This window comes from Hipposideros armiger, unplaced genomic scaffold (assembly GCF_001890085.2).
Source record: "Hipposideros armiger isolate ML-2016 unplaced genomic scaffold, ASM189008v1 scaffold_120, whole genome shotgun sequence".
NCBI lineage: Eukaryota > Metazoa > Chordata > Mammalia > Chiroptera > Hipposideridae > Hipposideros > Hipposideros armiger.
Genome location: NW_017731470.1, coordinates 870,057 through 892,245, shown reverse-complemented (window position 1 = coordinate 892,245; position 22,189 = coordinate 870,057). Strand labels below are relative to the sequence as shown.

Below are 22,189 nucleotides of genomic sequence, written 5' to 3'. Positions count from 1 at the left end.
GTCGCCGGCGACTCACGGGCAGCCCAGCTCCAGGTTGAGCTGTTGTTCAGCATCTTAGCTGTGGAGGGCAGTGTTACTGGCCCTCATATGTGGGATCCGAACCGGGGCCCTCTGGCATCCCAAGCGAGTTCTTAACCATCGCGCCACTCGGCCGGCCCACGTTATCTGTCATCTTTTGGTGATATTTTAAATAACTAAACCTCTTAGACTAAATTATCTTTTAATTCTTATTAAAATATTGAAATATCTTATGTTTTATCCTTCAATTTAAAAGGTTGCACGAACTACACTTGGTAATAATCCTAGCACTCACCAGCATACTCTGCAATAATACGAAAGTCTTGTTTGCTTATTTCACCATCGTTTGCCTAGTCTCTGTATGACGGTTTTAAAAAGACAGTTGTTTAAAGAAGGCTCTGCAATAGGATCTTTACTCCCTGGTAGAAAATAGAAGTGGCTCTCAGTAAGAGTTTGACAGAAAAAGATATGTTCTTCCTTTACACGATTATTTGGGGTAAAAGTAATTATAATCGTAATAATGCCTAGCCCAGTTGAGATTTGTGACACAACCCTGAGAGCTACCTTTAATGTTCAGAATTGAAATCATGATGATGACTATGACAACGATGGCAGACGTAACTAATATTTATTAAAAGTTTACTAAGTACAGAGAGCTGTTCTACCCATGTTAAGTGAAATTATTCTTTTAATCCTCACAGTAAACCTATGAGGAAGGTCCTATATTTATCCACAATTCACCCTAACGGAAGTGAGGCATAGAGGGGTTCAGTAACTTGCAACAACAGTAGCAAAGATGGAGGGAAATATGGTTTATTTGGAAGGTGTGGTAAGGAGACAGATCTATTGCAACAATGAAAAGGCTATCCTGGGGAGGAATGCAGAATAAGGCCACGTAAGGATATTAAGACCAAGTTTAGGTAAGACTTTAGAAATCAGGGTAATTTGGATTTAATGAGGAAATAGCCATAAATATTCAGGATTTAGAAAGTCGTTTGATGAAAAACATTATTTTAAGGAAAATTAATCTGTGAATCGATTAACTCTTATTTTATAAATTTTACCTTACTAGTTTTTAAAAATATTTTCTTAATAGTTTATAAATATTCTTTTTCTCTTATTTGATCATATTAGCTTCTGGATGTCTTACAGGAAAGGAATATATTACATTCATAAATGTCCTCCAAGAATCTGAAATTTTCCTCCAAATGGGGTATAAAAGTCAAAGACTATGTAGTTTGAAAGCTAAGTGTTAAGAAATAGATGTATCATTTTGCATGTCCACAGGTTTTAGGGTACAGACCTGTTTCTTTCTTTCTTTTTTTTTTTTTTTGCCTGTGACCTTCATGTATTGTTGGTGAGAGTATAAATTGGTGTGATATCTACAGAGGACAGTATGACAACATCAGAGCATCCTGAGTGATCTCAGAAGACAAACTCATCTTGAATTTGCCCTTGTTTTTCCCTCCCACAAAAGTAAAGTCAATTTGGATCCTTTTCCGTAGATTTGTCTCCTCAAATGAATAGCCTTGGAAAGGTTTAATGGTAGCAAAAATGCAGAATATTTAATATTAAACATTCAGAGGAACGGAAATGTCCTGAATTTTTCTTTTTTCATTAAAAACATTTTAACATATGCCACGTAGTGTCCTCAAGGTTTATGCTATAAACTTTGTTTGGACACTTTTGCCTACAGTATTAATAACTCATATTAAAGATGAGTGTAGTTAACACAACCCAAGGAAGCATCATATTAAAACCATGTTTTGTGGGGGTATATTTTCCCCTAAAATGAGAAAGGAACGTGTGTATATGTTCATTACGGAACACAGTTTTTTGAATTGGTGTATTTTCATTTGGCTTGTGATATGAAGTCTTATCTAACTGGATTATGAACTCTTCAGACATAAGATCAGCTGCATATTGGGTCCCTCACATTGCTTGGCTGACTTGGTGTGATATGCCTATGAGGCATTTAGTATCTTTCATCAACTATCAATCTTTGGGATTTTCTCCCGAATCCTTTAAATGCTTTCAGAGAACCAGTGCTACACTGAAACAAATGCAGCCACAGACTTTCAGTCTGGAGGGTAGGTACTACAATTTTTTAAAAAGAGACACAGATGGTCCTATTGGTTTTGAGAGCATCCTGTCGATATCAGAATTGAGAGCAGGGCATGTGATGAATGCATTATTCTATAGTAATAATATATCCAATTAGAGGACTGTAGGGGTTCCCAAGGAGTAGAATTCAGTGCATCTTCTTCAACCTCATTGTTAGCATATTAAATTATGCTAAATATTAACAGTAGACTTTTTTCCTGAAAATTTGAAGAAAGCAAAGGCCAGGCTTGGTTAATACAAAACCGGAGAATCCATATTTGTTCAGTGTGGGACACTTATACAGTCCTAACGGTTCAGATTTTGAACCTGCCTATATTTGATTTGCCTCATTTTTCTTCCTAAAGCTGCAAGAGAAATAATCTGGTTAGAAAAAGAAGAGCGAGCCAGACAGCACTACGAGAAGCACCTGGAAGAGCGGAAGAAGAAATTAGAAGAGCAGAGGCTGAAGGAAGAACGGAGGAGGGCTGCTGTGGAGGAAAAGCGAAGGCAGAGACTAGAGGAGGACAAAGTAAGCTGCCGCTTTGGGAACACATGGAGGGCTCATCTATTTCAGAAATGCAACGAACTGACTGTGAAACTTGCCGTTGAGATGCTGAGCTGCATGGCAAAATTGTTTCTGAGTAAGCAGCTTTATAGGTGGTCACCGTGTCCAGGAAGTCAGGTAGAGAATGAATGGTGTGATGGTTATTATTGTTGCCACAGAAACTTTAAAAGCCCATTTCTCAGGTCTAGTCCTCTGACTGATTTATGTTCAGTTAATCTGTACTGAAGTATCAAGACCACTGTGAGTAAGTGGATTTCTGCAGGTCTTTACCATCAACAAACATTTTCACATAGATTGTCTCATTTAAGCCTCATTCAACCCTTGAATCTTGGCAAAAATGGAAATTTAGACTCAAAATGGTCATATATACAAGGTCATACAACTCAGTAAATTGTGGGGTCAGGATTACCCACATCCTCAGATTATTATAAATTCCATTTCTTGGGTATGGTACCACCTGTGGTTAGCATTGATGTAAGCGAAGACCTGCACCGCCATGTTTATGTGAGTTGATAAAAGCATCACATTCCCAGTAGTAATAACAAGGGTCATTTCTTAGGCACCTACTGTATATTAAGGGATTTATCAGCTGGGACCTAATGATTTCAATAACCCTCCGAGGTTGATATATTCTTATCTTCAAATAAGGTGTTGAAGATAGGAAACAGATGAGGAGTACTGAGCTCTCATTAAGTACTACCTCTCACTCCACTCTTCCTTAAGTTACAGAGCCCTCAACAATCAGGTTTAATGTAATCATCAGCTTCTCAATTCCATTTAAGGAACGCCATGAAGCTGTTGTACGGCGTACAATGGAAAGGAGCCAGAAGCCAAAGCAGAAGCATAACCGATGGTCTTGGGGAGGCACCCTCCACGGGAGCCCCAGTATCCACAGTGCAGGTAAACAGACAGTGACCACTTTCCAAATCGCTGTGTTTTTTTTCCTGGACAGTAAAAGTGCAGTTGCTTCTTTCTTCTGAGTCTGTGTTTGCAAAACAAAAATCGTGCTGAAATAATTAAACTACAATTAAATGATGTGTCTGTTGTTTGAGGATAAGAGGGTGATGGAAGTAAATAAAAGTTAGGTCCTTTACCTTGACACAGGCTGCTTTTCTCATTTGTTACAAAATTTATTGAAGAGAGAGAAATCTATGCAATGTTTCCAAATATACATGCTAGTTTCAACTCTACATTCTTTTAATTAATTGGTATAGGGTTTCAGGATTATAGAATAGGTGAACCTGTTTTGTCTTTTACTCTAGAAGAATCATGGTAATATTGACTGATCAAAATCAATACTATGAGTTTATGTATTCCAACTCTAAACTAAAAGCAACGCTATTCTTGGTAAGACAAAGTACAGGTTTCTGAAGCTAGCCATAGATGTCTAAGCTGTTCCTTTGTTCTTAAATGGACATAAAATACTAAAACTTGGAATTAGTGAAAGGCTTTATTTTTGTACTGTAAATTCAACACACCTTGAATTTTTTATAGCCTATCAGTTCTTTTTCATTTATGTCAGTCTAATAACTATTTTTTTTTTTTACTTTACTTTGAAAAATCATTGTCTTACATTCTGTCCCCAGGTGGTTTTGTTGAGTCATCATTCACCTTTCTCAATTTAGCAGGCCTGGACCACCACTTCACAACTTTTGGTGGTGCTAGAAAATCGGGTACAGACCTCCCTGTCATTGCTGATTGCCTGACCTGTAGCTAACCCCTCAGATCTAGGGCCAGAGTTCATCAATAGCTGAACCATCACCACCTTAGTCATAATGCTTGCTTAATATCCTGTTGCATAGACCTAGATCTGGGATATAGCACAGTGTTTTTTAAGTGTGATAATATAACTCAGGTGACTTAAAGGTGTTGAAATAATTATATGTGATGTGTTTATTTTCTCCTTAAATGATCACTTAAGGATTTTTTAAAAAATGTTCTAGCTAATAAATTATCAGGGATCAAAGTACATCCAGCTTGTTCCCCTCCCTACCCCCACTCAATACTGCTGTTGCCACTTTTGTTTTAATCTAAATATGGATTTTTATTTGTTTGCTCCCTTCTCTTTCATTTCTAAAATACAGTGTGTCTTCTATAACCCCTTCATTTAAAAATATCTACAATCATGTTACCACAACTTACTTTCCTATGACAGTAAACCAAAATTGAAAGCACTATTTTTGTTGGTTCTTCACGACCAGTGGTATTTGTTGGGGCACATACATATTAAATCTGTGATCATAAGGCTCATTTATGTATAATATTTCATTCTAGGGATAGTTTTACATACATTTGTCACACAGAAAAGCTGTCATGATGTATATTTTTATAACCGTACTGATTTTTCTTTTACTTGCCTTCATGTTTTACACATAATATGGCAGAAGTTTATTCTGTTACAGATTTTCAAATATTTTTCAGGAGAAATAAAATTACCTAGCTTTAATTCTTTCTTCCACCAGGAGAAACTAGTGTTGTATTTGTAAGCTTTTGGATAAAATCCATGTTTGTAAGGGCTATGAATTAGAGAAAATTGCTGCTATTCTAGAACAGAGAAGTTTGGAAATCATGGGAACTTGCCAGAATTCACAAAGGTCAAAATGATCTGCTGTGATTTGAGAGCAGCAATCAGGTCTTACTCATTTTGAATACCTTGCTATACAACAATGCCTGACTCATGATGGCCACTCAGTCAGTATGTGCTCACCAACAAACAGACCCTAGAAATTACATTTTATCCAGATTAAATCACTGACTTGGACTGCTCACACATCAACTAGCACTGATTTGTAAAACTGAATACTTTTTAAACCAATTCTTCATAAATCTTTTTGTGACTTTGTTTTGTTCAGTGAGAAAATAAATTGTTAAAAATTGTCATATATTCAGTAATACAATAAATACATGTTATACCTCCATAATTTTAACCATGCAGGATAGGAATGCATGTAGATACAATTTCCCCCCAACTACAGCTTAACATATAAAGCAATATCAGAAAACTTATTGCTGTAAAATCACTTGGAAATGATTTTCATTATCCTTCTGTATGCCCTTGAATCTCACATTTCATCAAGATATTACATTTGATATTTTACCTTAAATCTTTTCTTATGTTAGGATTGGCCTGAGGACCCATTAGTTAAGTATAAATTTGAGTCACAGAAATGATGGGGTTTTTTTTGTTTGTTTGTTTTTTAATAATTACTTCAACCCTAAAATGATTTTCAGTAGAAGATCGGAACATCTGATGTTGGTGGAGGATTTGCTTATCCCTGTATACTGTAAATAATGGCCCAAAATGGTTATTCTGTGGGAGAAAGATTATTACAATATTTTTACCTACCAAGGTTAGTCAGACCAATGGGAACTGGGTTTTGAAGGCCTCTTCCACAAGGAACATTTTGGTGGTTTTTAAAAGAAGTGAGCAATAGAAAATAAAACAAAATACAGCAAAACCCTTTTAACTTTGGCTATTATAGGTCAGAATATCTACCTGCCTCCTAGATAAACATAATGAGGTTTATTTTTTTACTTTTATGCAGTTGTATTCAGGGAACATGATTTATGCTAATGAGTATTGTTACAACTTCTATTGTACAGGCAGCAAACTAGCAGAGTTGATTTGTCTTTTAAATGTTAAATGGCTGCTATTTCTCTCCTGACTTGAACTTTAAGAATTGCTCTAAAATTACTCGACTGCAGGATGAACAATATTGTTAATAAATTTAAAGAGAAAGAATTCTGATTTTTTAAAAATATTGCTGTCAGTATTGTTGGGCAAGTTTATAGGCTGTTACTACACTTATAAACCACACTAAATTCATGGTATAGGCACAGCGGTGTGGTGATCTGTAGACCTCTAAAAAAGAAATGCTGTAGTGGCCATCCTTTCCACACCTAGAGTGTTTCTTTTTTTGCCTTTCCTGTGAATCTATTTTTCTATAATGAACTTTAAATGCGCTGGGTAAAATGACTCTACCGGCAAAGGTATCTGCAAACGCCAAGAACCTGGTGTTCTTCTAGTGTTTGCATTCTGTTTCACCAGCACTAGTACCACCCCATTGTCCCTACTTTGGGAAATAATAAAGGCACTCACCTTTATGGTCCTCTCTCTCCTTCACCATCTGCCTCCATTATTTTAGTTGCCCTCCACTGGCCTTCGTTCATTTGTTGTATTATAACAATATGCTTGCATGTCCCTGGATGACAAACTGGTGAGCTGAATATTTGTTTTATCCTATAAGAAAAATGGATTTTATTTCTATCCTTTAAGTTACCTTTAAAGTGCCCGCTTAGAAAACTGTGCTGTTATGAAAGATCTAGTCATAGAGCTGAAAGCATCCAATCCTAGTTTTTCCTTCCATCAGCGAACTAGGAAATTGCAATCCTGCATGCTGGCTGTCAATTAGCATTATCTCCATTTGTTTTAGATCCAGACAGGCGGTCAGTTTCCACCATGAATCTTTCGAAACATGTTGATCCCGTCATTAGCAAGCGGCTCTCCTCTTCATCTGCAACTTTACTAAATTCTCCAGATAGAGGTACAGTCAAAAGGAAAACAAAAGTGTTCTTTTATTTACTTAATGCTTTTTTTTCCTGGATGTTTACAGATAACAATAAGCATCTGAAGTTGCTTTCCCTACGTTTCTTAAATAGGAAGAAAAACACTTCAGAGTAAAAAAGCAATAAACGGCTGAGCAGCATTTTCCTTGCGACAAGAACATTTCTCATTTTAGATCTTGGCTGAATGGTTGCATTTAGCAGTGATGAAAGCGGTGCTCCTCTCAACTCTTTAGTAAATGAGTTTACAGCTCCAGAAATCACCCACTTATCCACCAACATGCAAATGATCTGTTATGAACATTTATTTTACTTCAATCATATTGTCTTTGACTTTTTCATCTGTACTTTGGGAATCCAGGCTTTGACTTTCTAAAAAATAATAATAATAATACTTTTTAATTGATTCATGTTGGTACATTTCATTTCGCAAATTTATTTCTCATTTAACCAAGCCTTTCTTATTGCATTACTTGTGTGTATGTGTATTTGGTTTTTTGGTTTTTTATTCATTTCCTCTTAAGGGCTTTGACCTAACTTCAAGAATGTCATCAGTTTAAGCCTCCTAAAACTTTTAAGACTCAGTCCTTCAATTAACATTTTATTTAAATTTTGATTTTTATTCATCCATGGATTTACAGTACATGAATGTTGATAAAATGAACTTTATTTTACATATTTATATATCATGGTAGGAAAAACCAAGCTTTTAAGATAAGCTACTTGTTTTACATACTAAAATGATTTTAAATTAAAAAAAAGAATTGTGCAATATAAAAATATATACTCTTGAAAAGTAACAAGTTGTGGTTACTTTAAGTGCTTTATTAAGAAACTGATTGGGAAAGGCTCAGTGTTTATAGACTTGAAAAAGAATGTAATGTGTGCATGTCTCTATGTGTGTATGTGTATTTGTATATTTTATATTGTATAAAAGTTACAGTGTCATTGCAATGTACGATATTATATATGTTCATGCTGTTTTATAACTAACCTCTTAAAGCAGTAAATGTGTGAACAACTTCCTATCCTTGCCTTTTAACCTAAGCCATTCCTTTTTTTTTAAACCTAATTTGCCTAAATCACTATTAGACATGTAGTCAAATTAGGGGCCTTTTGTATGTTAGTGAAAAGTATTATGAATTAAAATTCCTTTCATAAGTAACCTTTCTTTTCAAACCCATTCCGCTAATATAACATAAAGTATAACATGTGAATGCTATTCTTACACTTATCTATTCATTTTTGGAATGGGTCACTTACTCAGCACTTTCATTTCATACTTTTGTGAACCTGGATCTAAGGCAAACTACAATTGGGATTTTATAGTACTTTTGAGTTAAATTAAGCTTTGCTTAGTGCCTCCTAAAGTCCCACAGCTGAAACTCTGTAAGGTTGGAAGTGGGGAAACGGGCAATAAACCAGATAATATCCTGTCCATGCTTCTGTGGAATGACGATGTGGTGTCAACTAGAAATAATGTTTTATAGATTCTGCAGGATAGTATCTGATTGGATAGTCTTAAACAGGATTTAGAACTGGAAAAATTTTGTTGGATGGCTCATCTACTCTAGTTGGAGGGAGCGTCTCTAAGAGGTGAAGGGCCTGACTTGATATCCTACAGGCTGACTGTTGGAGAAGAGGGACTAGAACAAAGACCAGCAGTTCCTAACCCATGCTGTTGCTACACTGCATCTTCAGGCTTTACCTTCCTGGATGTCCTTCCTTGGATCAATTCTGACTCCGCGCATTTTTCCTTTGGGTGAGGTTAGGGAAGTTCAATAACCAATTCATAGCTGGGGTCAAGAAACTGCTCCTTGAATCATGGTCCAGACCTGTAAAATTGAACACTAAGCTGGACTAATAGGAGAGGAGGGAGAGCACTAAATTTGGGAGTTCCACTTCAAAAGAACTGTGAGGCAGCTCCTGGATCTTACAGGCAAGGTTGACCTGGAAGGAAGATTCAGTTCATCCGGGGGCTCCCATACTGTCCAAGAAGCAAATTTTTTGAAGTTAAGCAAAAAGCCCTCAGGAAGACATTGAGAGCGCTAAGCCTTCTAATGAGAATAAAAGTTCTGAATTTGTACGTCTCTATTTTAGAAATTTAAGTAATTTCTTTTCTCCTGTTTTTTTAAAGTTGGTTATGCTTTTGTCAAATTAGAAAACATTGTTATCGAGTTATTAAATTAGAGGCATTTGCTGACAAATCTCTTAGAGGGTATTACTCCATTGTTAGATTGTTTGAGCTTTTTCAGTCCCATACCACAAGCCTTACAACTAATAATAAATGAGGCTCTGATACTATCAAGGTTGACGTTTCTCTGAAATGCTCTATTGGTTATCAGAAAATACTGAAATATTTTCATACCAGTTGATAAATATCTACTTCCCCAAGCTGTGCTTCCCCAAGCCCTCCAGAGCTAATGACTAGTATGCACTGGCTCTGTGCCTATGCTCTACCAGTTTTTAAATATTTTGATTATCACACCTGAATATAGTGTCACCTAGACTGGTAAAATCACCTGCGTTAAAAGGAAACCCCTGATTACCAAAGTTGTCTATCATTGTTGCAATAGAGAGAACATTGCCGTTAGAAATTTTTGCATTAAAAATGTGTATTTTTTATTAAGCTACCTGCTGAACCAGCTTTTTTCTCAAGGACAAAGAATAAGGAGTTTGAAAAAAGGAAGAATGAAGTTGCCTATGCTTTGCTTAATATTAGCCCATACATTTTTTCCTAGAATCTAGGACGGGGGCAAGGTGTGGTAGACCTCAAACTGAATTCTGCCCACAGGCATGTTCTGTTTGACCTGAGCAGGAGTTTTTGTTCTTGTTTTAATTTGAATTAATTGCCATCATTTTAAAAATGGAAGATTTAGGTTTTCTACTTCGAACGAAAAATCAGGACCTGGCAACACTTGCCTGGTTTCTGCATGGCACTTGTCACCTGGAACTGAATAGTGGTTCCCTGCTCGTGGAGGAGTGTGGCAATGCAAATATCTGTCATGTCCGTTTGCCTCCCGTGGTCCAGATGGTCTATTATGGCAATTGTCAATATCCCATTTTTAAGTGCTTAGATAGGATCAGTACTTTAGAGCTATTTCATTATAATTAATATCTCTTCCTTCAGGAGCTTATCATCTTAAAATCTGGCTCCTCTAGGTGGAAAATAAAAACAGGAAACAATCAACTAGCACTCCTGTCCTAACCTTTACTGAAAAGCTATCTAATGGGAGAGACCTGTCTCTCTCCTGCTTAGGGCTAGTTATGAATGTGGTAGACGTGGAAACGTGTTTCTCTTAGCAAAATCTTTCCGTCTTGGAGCTGTAAAACAAATGTCTTTGGATTTGCTTTAAACATACATCAAAGAGCATTTTTAATGATCTTCATTTGAGGCAAATTCTTTGGTTGATGCCTTGAAGATCCACAGAAATAAAGTAATTGAACTTCTTAATCAAGGGGATGAGGAAAAGACACGTCTTTTCAATGATAAACCGTCTCTGCAGCTCTAAGCCCGTCACCCCACAGAATTTATCTAAGAAGGAAACATCCATCTCTTCTTCCCTTTCTCATCTACTAAAAATATAGCTCTATTGAAGATTTTCATTTAATCTAATCAGTTTTCCTCATTGGTCTTATTCTGTGAATGTAATCTGATTTAGGTTACATTATGTTTCGTTGCTAGTACACACATGCACACACACTACCGTACTGTATATAGTTCATAAGGAGCACTTTTCCCACTGAACGCCCAACTACCTGTGTAATTATTACATTTGTTTTTATAACATCTTTTTTTATTAATGTACTATCAGATAAGATTTAATGTAACCATGACAGCACTCCTAATAAACAGAAAGTCTAATGAACAATTCACTAACTCTTAAATTCACCAGAGCCTTGATCAGAATAGCCACTCTTGGAAAATAAAGTCAGATAATTAAGGTTCTTATTGGAGGTTGGTACCTCTTCCAAGTAGGAGCAAGTATTTTCTATAACAACATTTAAAATGAGATGGCTTCTATTAACTAAAACTAATTTCCTAGAATTTAAATGTCATTTAAAAATACGATATGAGAAAGTGTTATGAGAACAATTGCGTCAGAGGAAAAGGGATTTGCAGCTGCTTTTGTGGTGCAGATCAGAGTGGTCTTGTCAGGATTAGACAGTTTTAAAGACTTCTATAAGTGACTTGAAAGTGTGTTCTACAATGGAGATACATGATCACTTTACACTAGTGGTATCTGTAGGATTTTGTAAGCGTCTCTTCTGGTATTTTTGGAAAGTATCTCCTATATTTTCATGGGCCATCACCAGAAGCTAACCATATACGGGAAGTAATTTATAATTGGCATGCATTTCCTAACAACGGACTTGCCAAACCCAAATATAATGTGGGACCTTACTCTATTGCATTATGTTAAATTTATTTTCCAAATTCTTCACACATTCACTAGTAATCTCCAATATTACGTTTATACTGGATTGTTTGGCTTTTCTGTTTAGTTTTATGTTTCTTCAGTTTTACCTTTACCCTCCACCAAAATTTCTATGTTGTTGCCAAACAGGGACCTGAAAAAAACCTGGCTAGCTGAATGGACAAGTCAAAAGGAAATTTTATACAGAACTTTTCAAGAGTCCTCTTTTATTATATCTAATTGCCCCCAATTGCCCCAGTAGCAATTCATCAAGACTAGCAAAATGTAATGGAGACTCTTTCTGTCTTTGTTTATATATAAATCTAGTCTTGCATTAAGCTGCCATAGCCTCTGCTAGAGTTGATTATTACTCAGGAAGCTCTCTGGCTGAGGCGTGTGCCTTCAGTCTGCTGCCCATCCTGAGGAGGGCAGATAAGCACAAGTGAGTGGAGTCAGCGATACATGCCAAACCTGTGGTTGAAATCACATTTCTGTATTGTGACCTGTTGACAACTGAAGGAGGGTGGTTAGCAAAACCTGCGTCCATAAAACTAGTATAGAGCCTGCCACAAACTTAACATTTGAAGAAAGGCAACACTCCAGAGTAGCTGCTCCTTTGGGCAGAGTTCCTGTTGCCCCGCGTCTTCACCAGCTGTCCTCCCTGGAGAACCTGGTCTCTCCCGAAGGCCCGGCATATGGAAGCGATAGGTGTGATACACTGCGCCCTCTCGCCCCTGGAAAGAATGATTGCTAACATCTTGCTTATGTGGTGACGTTTAGCTCGCCGCCTGCAGCTCAGCCCATGGGAGAGCAGCATTGTTAACAGACTGCTGACGCCCACACATTCGTTCCTGGCCAGAAGTAAAAGCACAGCAGCCTTGTCTGGAGAAACAGGTAAATGTGTCAAGGTGCAGCGTTCCTGGCGAGGTAAAGTCCTCCTGTTGAAGCATATCTGAGCCTCCCGTATTCATCTAACCACATCTCTGTTTTTCCCAGTGTGTGCTTCTCTCTTCTCCGGGTGGAATGGCTTTGGAAATGTGTCTGCTGGTGTTGGTTTCATGCCCCTCGCTTTGTTCTCTCTGAGCATCTGTCTTAGCATCTTATCTGGACACCAGATGCCAGGCAGACAAAAGGATGCCCCTCCCTGTGATCAGAGGCTTCAAATGCTTCTGCCTGTTCATGATATTACCGGGAAAACCTATCCTGTCCCTGCCTTTCTTTCTGCCCCTGCATCTTAGCAGATGACCAGAGGTAGAAATAATTTAATACACTAATACGTGGAATTGGAGATAAAATCAAAGCATGAGCCGATTTAAGCATAGACTTTCATAACATGGGTGTAGGTTGGCTACTTACCCTCCCTTTTATGTGTAATCTAGGAAGAGTACCCTTCCAAAACTCTAAGATGTGTAGAGAAGGCTAATTATGGTGTTCCTATTTGTTATATACTTGGACACTATGTAAAATATGCCAAATACTGGTTATTATCATTAGTTACAACTCCTCTACTTTCTTGAAGTGCAAAATGTGCCTGAATGAGCCAGTTGGTTTAATGAGAAGTTAGTGTAGAGCCTAGTCTAGCTGGAAAGAAAGATACATATTAGGCTCTTGGCAACGTCAGTCTCATGGTGAGTTGATTTGGATATTCCCAGATACCTTTGGGCACAACTGCTATTCTGTATAACCGGTCTGCCAGTCCTCATTTGACATTTAGGAAATTGCATAACCTCTTCGTAAAGATCCCTTTAAAAAAACACTTTGCCCCTGCAAGCCTCTTCATGCTCATTAGCCCTCTTTACAAATAATAATCCCTGGTGGTTTTATGATGTCTTTCATCTATGGTGCCCAATGAGCTAATATCAACACTAATTCTTACAGTACCCCTGGAAGGCAGTCAAGAAAGCAAGTGCAGGCATTTCCACACCCTGCCTGTGGAAACCAAGTGCAGTGACAAAAAGCGACTTACACCAATGCCGCTTAGAAATTTCTACCAGTGGACTGGATCTTAAATGTGCTTCGCTTCCATCCTCGGCACTCTGCGTGATGTTGTGTCTACAGCTGTGCATTCAACTAGCTGGACCACACCGTTCTGTGTCTTCTGTAAAGTAACTCTTGTCAACTGTCATGTTGCATCTGAGATTTTTCTGGAGGAAAAAAAGTACAGCTTTTTTTTTTTATGCCTGTGAGTGGCTTACTTTAATAGAAGTCACAGAAGTTTTTCTTTATGTCCAGCTAATTGATGAACCTTTCAAACTGCTTTTCAGCTCAATTTCATAGGATCTAAATAATAGTATATGGCTATCATGCTTATGAATCTCCACGTTGTATATTTTCATACTAAAGCCTCACAGCTAGAAAGTTGTCTTTCTTTGCTATTTTGGTCATCGCTAACTTTTGTCAATTCTTTCATTCTTCCTCTAGTCTTTTCCAACACCATTTCCTCATTTTTCACTCATTCTAACTTCCCGTCTTGCCACCTTTCTTCATTATTATGCTCAATCAGGGGCTTTTTATCTGTTAACTAGCTCTTCTTTGCAACTTTTTCATTCTCCTCTTTACAAATTGATACATTTCTGTAATTTACTTCAGTGTGAGGCAACACATATACTTTCCTTGAGTTGCCTGTTTTAATACTTTCCTTAGATCATTGCTAACTGTTACTGCATTGATACACCTTATGTTTAATGAACCAAAACTGTTGGTTTTTACCTTTTTTCCATTTGAAATGATATATGTAAACATCTCTTACATTTGTCTTGTCAAAAACACTTTTTCCATCACTTATTTTTCCATATACTTGTTGATTTTCTTTCTTCTCACTTTAATGTTGTCCCTTGAGTTAATCTTAGATCCAATTGCCATTGGCAAGAGGATTACCTATGTCCAGAGCTAGAGTTACAGTAGCAGATTAAAACAGCCCTCCTTACCCCCAAGCTGTTGGGTGATTGCAGACTCCCAGAAAAAGCAGTAAAGGGCAGCTGAGAATTGAAATCATAGTCCCATGCCTCTCATTTGTGGCTACTGCTTTGGGTCAACTTTTCTATACCCATTTTTAAAAATTCATGTGATTATTAGAGCTCAGCATTAAATAAATTATTACATGTAAAATGCTTAGAATAGTGCCTGCACATATAGGTACTCAATAAATGTTATTAATATTATTCTTCTATTATGTAATTTTTTTTATTCTTTGTTACACTCCAACCACTTGAACTGCATTATCTTTTCTCTGCATCCATTATTTCATATAGAGAATTTTGAATGATTTAAATTAATGCATACTTGCTACTGAGAATGGAATGAAATACAGATATTGTGGAAGACTTTCTCAAAGCCATTTCCATAAAAGGATTTTCATGTTTAATAAAACTACTTTGAGATATGGAGGACACTCTGGGGGGAAAAAAAAACAACTCTATACTGTTTTTACTATTTCTTCAGAAGGGCAAGATTATTAGGATAATTGATTCAAAGGTTTCAGGTTTTTCAGTAGTTGCTGTTCAGGACAACAATGAATCTCAGGAAGTGTAATATCTTTAGAAGGAATTTATAATGTTTAGTTTAGCCAGGCAGTGTTCCTTGAACAATTAAATTTGAGGCTTTTTGTATAGACTACACTAGGTAGGTTTAAGATATTTTCATCCTTTGATTGATATGACCTCAGTCCCATAATAAAGAATGAACCAGAGGCATGATGAAATTGGCTTACGTCCAGAATGGTCTTGGATATGTTCTAGAGATACCCCTTGAAATTACTATTTTCCACTAGAGGAAAAAGAAGTCTTATTTCATTCCTTTTTCAGCGTCAGACACATGGCCTCCAAGCAGGCTGTTGTCTAGAGTCTCTTGAGCCTCCAGCAAGGTTAATGGCCGAGTTTTGTGTTAATGAACTCTTTCCTTGTCTGGGAAATGCAAATACTACTTTGCACTTGAGAAAAGGTTTTCAAATTGTTTCCCCTGTGATCACAGCAAGCCAAATGATGGAAGGTCCTCCTTTTTCTCAACACATAGAAATCTTCCTTCATCATCAAGGTCTAAATCAAAGCTTTATGGAAACTCCCAAGTAAGACACACATATTCTTTTCAGGAGAAATGAGTGAATACAACGTGTTTTAGTTTATCCTAGATACAGAGTCCATTTTCAGATGATGGGGAAAGAGAATGCAGTTTCCAGCCTATTCACTCCCTCAACCCGTTAGTGATAACCAGAAGCAACTGCCAGACATTCAGTGAAAGCGAGCATGTGAATAAAGATGCTGATCAATTTTCTGTATGCAGATTAAACCAGAATAACAGATATTTTTTCACTCTAGTTCTGAAATTAAGATGATCCCGAATGTGTCCTGTGAAATTTTGAGTTTTTAATTTATTAATAATATTATATTCAGCTGACATAATGGTCTCTTGAAAGGGTTGTTACTATAGCTAGAGTTGGGTAAAACCATTTTATAACATGGCCCAAATACAGATGACTCACCTCAGTAGTCATGTTTAATTGTCTTATTTTTGCTGGAAAACATGATTTCTGGATGAGATCTGAAAATGAAACTTGGGGCCTAGTACCCACACTTTAGATACCTATGCAGTGTTACGTGAATGTCTTTAAACCTGCTGTTGCTCTGAACCACTTGATTCATGACAGTGTTTCTTTGAAGGTGAATGGTCAGAAACTTGGTAGTTTTTCAAAAGCAGTATTCCATCTTGAGTAAAACTGTAAAAGCTATTCATGATGCAACTTTATTTTTGGCTATTCTAACATATGTGTGCTCTATTCACGGTTTTAAATGATGACATCCTGTGTCCCTATGCATTCTGCTGCTTGTTCTGAACCATCAAATGCCTTGGCTTTGGAGGAAACACAGAGCATGCATTTGATTTGCCTTTGAAGAGATAAAACACTTACAAATTTCTTTTTCTGGAAATTATTATAGTTATCCTTGTTACAAGTCTTAACACCTGGTGAGACTTGGCTGTTTAACATTTGAAAAATTCTGTTGCTTTTTTTCCACTGGCTGTTGGACTTTCCTCCTGAAATAGTTGCCTGCCTGCTTGCTTGCTTCCTTTTGTTCCATCTTTTGTTCCATCTTCTACCTTTTGTTCCATCTTAAAGCTAATTAGGAAAAACCTGACTCTAAAGCAGTCCTTATATAAAAATTCTCTACCATGATGTAGTAGCATTTTACCAGAGCCATCATCAGTCTGTAGGAATACAAGGCCATTGCTTCTCAATTATAGGGTTACATCTGTATCTTTAATCAGCATTTAAATAGCCAAAGACCTTATATATTGCACATTTTTCATTTGGACATGCCTTCCTTTTGGACACACTGTAAACTGATAGGACTGTGAGGAGAGTTGAGTATGATGGTTCTGGACACCTTTAGGTAATAATACCTTCTCCCTACTTTTCTCTCTATCTCTGCTCTGCTCCTTCTTCTGAACCTGCTTTTGGCTTTCCTTCAACTGCTCCTCTGGCACTCTTGTGTGTAAAACAATCACCTGCACCCTAGTTATCCCCATTTGTCCTCGTTCAGCATCTTGCAGCCCCATCAACATCATGCCCTACAAAGCTGCACACTCTAGAAATCCGATGGAGCGACCAAAATTCTTTGTCACGCCACCTGAGGGCTCTGCGCGAAGGAGGACTGTTCATGCCTCAGCGGTGAGTAGCCATTGGGGGCGACCGGGCCACCTGTGCTATTTCTGGGCAGAGTGGACACCATCCCAAGGTGTGGTGTGGATGTGAGACTGGGAGGCGGCGACACCCACCAGCCCAGCTTTCCCACCAGCCTGAATCTGGTTGTCTGGGTGGTAGTGTCCCCCATACTTCCTCTCCACTTGGGGATTTTACTCCTCCTAAAACTGTCGATTTGAAAATGAAAACTATTCATTGTTCAAGCATGTGTGTGACTGAACCACTCTGCCTGCTGGTGCCTCCATACAAATAACTGCAATGCCAGCATACTTTTAATTCTGAAAGCAGAAAATCTTTGATGGGGAAGTGGGCCTGGACCGCTGCCTTTGCATTTTATTCCAACCATAGCCAGGAGTTGGATGAACTCTAAATGTGGTTCACTAAAAAGCAACATAAAGAATTTTTATCTGCATAGTTAATCCCCGTCAAATCCCACATCCTAAAATATAGTGACGAAGTATTTTATCAACACTAGTTATTCACTGAGTAATTCTTGAAAGGCTATTGGACTATGTTATAAACTCAGATTTTGTAAGTAAAGAATATAATTTGTACTTGTTATTACTGCCAAAGTGACTGAGCTAATGTTAATTTTCACCAAGCTATAAACGCAATGAGGAAACTTGTATGTCTCCAGGCATCTTTCTTCTTTGTTTTAAACTGTAATTTGGTATCTGTTCAAAGATGTAGACATTGTTCTATGGTTTTCACACATTGTACTTTCGTCTTAAAGGGCTTAAAGTCAACCAGAAGATCTGATTGCCTCTCTCCCATGATAATAGCATGATCCATTTAATGCAAGACTGGAACAATTTCTTTAAAATCTTACGGTCCAACAACAATTCAGATTTATAAAGCTGACGGACACCTAAAAAGATTTTGCTTGGATGTTTGAGGATAATTCTAGGATTGTGAGAATTTGAAGGCTTTGGTTACAAGCAGTCTTCTTTCAAGCCTTTCAGCCTTTCGGGAATCCGCATTTAATTCATGATTGAGTCATAAGTCTAGGAAGTTTTCTTTCATTAGCACATTGGTCCTAGCTATGGGCAAAAAGCAGTAGTTTAGCCGAGAAGCGTTAGACAAACATTAGGTATTTCTTGGTGAGGGGAAAACATTAACCAAAGGAAAAATACCTTGCTCTGGATAAAAACAAAAATTAACACTCCAAGAGGGAAGGATGAGAGCTTACCCTTGGCCAACCGATTAGATGAGAGGGATTTCATCACATGATCCAGAACCACTATTTTCTCACTTTTTTTTTAATCCCTTCCTGTTTCTGTATTTATTCTATGGGCCTTCTTTTCAGCTCTTTACAACCAAATATTTAGACAAATACCTACTGCCAGGAAATGACTCCACAAGTCATGTGTACCCTAGAGTTGCACTTTGGAGTCAAGTTGAGCAGCTAGCCACATGTGGCTATTGAGCACTTGAAAAGTGGCTAGTGAAACTGACAAACAAATATTAAATTTAATTGAAAACATTTTTTAATAGTAAAAAAAAAAACCGTAACAAAACTTACCATCTTAACCATTTTTAAGTGTACAGTTCAGTAGTGTTAAGTATATTTACAATGTTCTGTAACTAATCTTCAAACTTTTTACATCTTGCAAAACTGAAACTATACCTGGTAAACAACAGGTACCTCTTCCAGATGTTGCCTTCAATTCTTTTGGATATATACCCACAAGTGGGATTGTTGGATTTTATATAATCATATTCTTTTATTTCTTGAGGAACTGTCATGCTGTTTTCCATAACGACTGAACCATTTTACTTACGAGTACATTCCCACCAACTGTGCACAAGGATTCCACTTTTTCCATATCTTTGCCAACACTTATCATTTTGTTTTTTCTTTTATAGTAGCCATTCTGATGGGTATGACGTGCCATCTCATTGTGGTTTTTGGTTTACATTTCTCTAATTATCAGTGATGTTGAGCATGTTTTCATATGCTTGTTGGTCATTTGTATATCATCTTTGGAGACATATCTACTCAAATCCTTTGCCCATTTTTAAATGTTAATCTTTATATTTTTGTTATTGTTGAGATGTAGGAGTTGTTTATATATTCTGACTATTAATCCTTTATCAGATATATGATTTGCAACTATTTTATCCCATTCTGCAGGTTGCCTTCTTACTCCATTGATTGTGTCCTTTGTTAATGGGAGTTTTTAAGTTTAATGCAGTCCCACTTATTTATTTTTGCTTTTGCTTCTTGTCATATCCGAGAACTCATTACCAAATTCAATATCATGAAGCTTCCTCTATGTTTTCTTCTAGGAATTTTATAGTTTCAAGTCTTACATTTTGGCCTTTATTCTGAGTTAATTTTTATATATGGTGTAAGGTAAGGGTCTGTCTACATTTTGCATGTGGATATCCACTTTTCCCAACACCATTATTGAAGACGGTCTTTTCTCCATGGAGTGGTTTTGGCAATGACCCTTGTCAGTGATCCTGTGACCATGTTCACAAAAGTTTATTTCTGGGCTCTCTATTTATTCCATTGGTCTTATAGTCTAGACATCTGTCTTTACACTGTTTTTTGTTTGTTTGTTTTTAATTAATAAAATTTATTAGCATATACTACACTGTTTTGATTACTGTAGCTTTATAATATGTTTTAAAATCAGGGAGTGTGAGATCTCCAACATTGTTCTTTTTCAAGATTGTTTTGGTTATTCAGGGTCCCTTGAGATTCTATATGGACTTTAGATTTTTCTATTTTTGCAAAAAATAATGTATTTTGATACGGATTGCATCGAATCTGTATATTGCTTTGAGTAGCATTGACATCTTCACAATAAGTCTTCCAATCTATGAACACAGGGTATCTTCCCATTTATTTATGTCTTCTTTAATTTCTTCCAGCAATGTCTTCTAGTTTTCACTGTACAAGTCTTCTACCTCTTTACTTAAGTTTATTCCTAACCATTTTATTCTTTTTTTTTTAAGGTTTTATTGGGGAATGAGGGGAGGGGAACAGTGTTGGGGAATCAGGGAAGGGGAACAGACAAGTTGCTGTCCTTTTGTTGTTCAGTCTGGTTGTGAAGGACGTCGCTTTACTGGCCCATGTTTGTATTATCATTGCACTCTTCCCAGGTGAGGCAGTCGTTCACTGGCCGTTGGACAGCAGCTTGGCAGCTCACGGTAGCTTATGGCAGCCCACTGCAGCCTACGCCATCGCGGGCGACTCATGGCAGCCCAGGTCCAGGTTGAGCTGTTGTTCACCATCTTAGCTGTAGAGGGTGCAGCGTCACTGGCCCGCGATGTGGGATCTAAACCCGGACCCTGCTGCTCAAAGCTGGCGTCCCAAGCCAACTCCTAACCAATGCGCCACTCAGCTGGCCCCATTTTATTCTGTTTGATGTTACTGTAAATGAAATGATTTTTTTAATTTGGTTTATTTCAATTTGAATTAATTTAGATCTAAGTTCAAATGGCTACTGTTGAGCACTTAAAATGTATTTTGTGAGACTGCATTTAATTTTTGATTTTATTTAATTTTAATTTAATGTTGCTCTAAATTCAAATAGCCAAATGGTGGCTAGTAGCTATTGTATTAGACATGACAGATTTAGAACATTTCTGTCATCACAAGAGGTTCTATTGGACAACGCTGCCTTGGAGTATGTCTGTGTTGTCTCTCTTAAGAGGTTATTTGTATTCTAAACCTAACTCTAATTATAAACTTAAAGTCTTTGTCCTGCTGGTAAGTTATCCAGACCATTGACATGAGCAGCTTGCTGCTAGTGTTCCACCTTAGCCTGTGGAGAGTGTTAACAAGAAAGATTATTGTACAGACCCCTGGCTGTTTACTCAGGTCATGATGAGACGCAGGAGCACCTTTACACGTGTGGTTCTCAAATAGGTGATTGGGTGCAAGACCTAAAGGACATTAAAAAAACTGAGAGGGTAAAAACATCTACCTGCCTGGGAGGGTGTTATCTCAACTAGTCAGTGTTTTTCCAAACTGCTTCTCCCCTGCTGCCACAACCCCTTTCAGGTGATTTAAAGAAGGTCAGTTTTAGGAAAGAAGAAAATTGGTTCAATGGCATTTTATAAAAAAAAGAACATTATCTGAGGATTATATACCTTTATGTAGGTTCATTCTCTGATATCTGTCTTATTAACATACAGATGATGAAATTCATCCCCCAAATCTCCACATCACAAATCACCCTTCCTTGTTTTCCCATTCAGATCTCTCCTTGATCTGACTTCAGCCAAATTAAAATGTTTTGAGTAAAAGGAAAACAGCTCCCCAAGCTGCTTAACCCCAGCCTCCCTTGTGAAAAGTCCTGGGCCTTCCTCTCTGGGGACTGATCTGCCAGAGGCATAATTACCATCCTGTATATCTACCAGGAGGGTCCCATGTGGTTGTCCAGTGCATGGAGAAATCTAATTATTGTGTTTCTCTGAACTTAGAGCTATAAAAGAGAGAGGGAGAGAGAAAACATACCCTTCCACCTCACATCCAGCATCCGAAGGGCTGTGTCTCCATCTCTTCCCAAAGCCAGATCACCAGCCTCTTCCCGACTTTGGTAAGTTAAATGTAAAAGCCTGGCTTGGTTCTTCCATGCTGGCGAAGTGGTAGCGTCTGTCCTCTGAAAGGAAGTTGTTCTCCCCACACAGTTTGGCCTTGACTTAGGGAATAACATTTTTCCTTAAAGGAAAAAAGAAAAAAACTGAAATGGGTCACTAAGGTGAGTATTTCTGCATTTGCCACATAAAAGACAAATGCACAAGGCTAGATACTTTCATTTCTTTTCCATAGTGGTATTCTGGGACAATTACATGATAGGGGCCTCAGGGAAG

General features: G+C 37.5%; 1 protein-coding gene across 11 annotated transcripts in view; it reads left to right on the top strand.

Moving 5' to 3' along the window:
* MAP7 (microtubule associated protein 7) overlaps positions 1 to 22,189 on the top strand; it is a 173,444-nt gene that overhangs the window by 131,708 nt on the left and 19,547 nt on the right. For 5 of the 11 annotated variants that reach the window (XM_019648099.1, XM_019648107.1, XM_019648106.1 and 2 more), the window contains exons 4-9: positions 2,487 to 2,650; positions 3,469 to 3,586; positions 7,120 to 7,230; positions 12,448 to 12,561; positions 17,202 to 17,329; positions 21,800 to 21,915. In XM_019648099.1, the coding sequence (XP_019503644.1) occupies positions 2,487 to 2,650; positions 3,469 to 3,586; positions 7,120 to 7,230; positions 12,448 to 12,561; positions 17,202 to 17,329; positions 21,800 to 21,915 (751 nt within the window). Of the gene's footprint in view, positions 1 to 2,486; positions 2,651 to 3,468; positions 3,587 to 7,119; positions 7,231 to 12,447; positions 12,562 to 17,177; positions 17,330 to 21,799; positions 21,916 to 22,189 lie in introns of all 11 variants that reach the window. The other 6 variants (XM_019648098.1, XM_019648096.1, XM_019648100.1 and 3 more) reach the window with 3 other exon arrangements.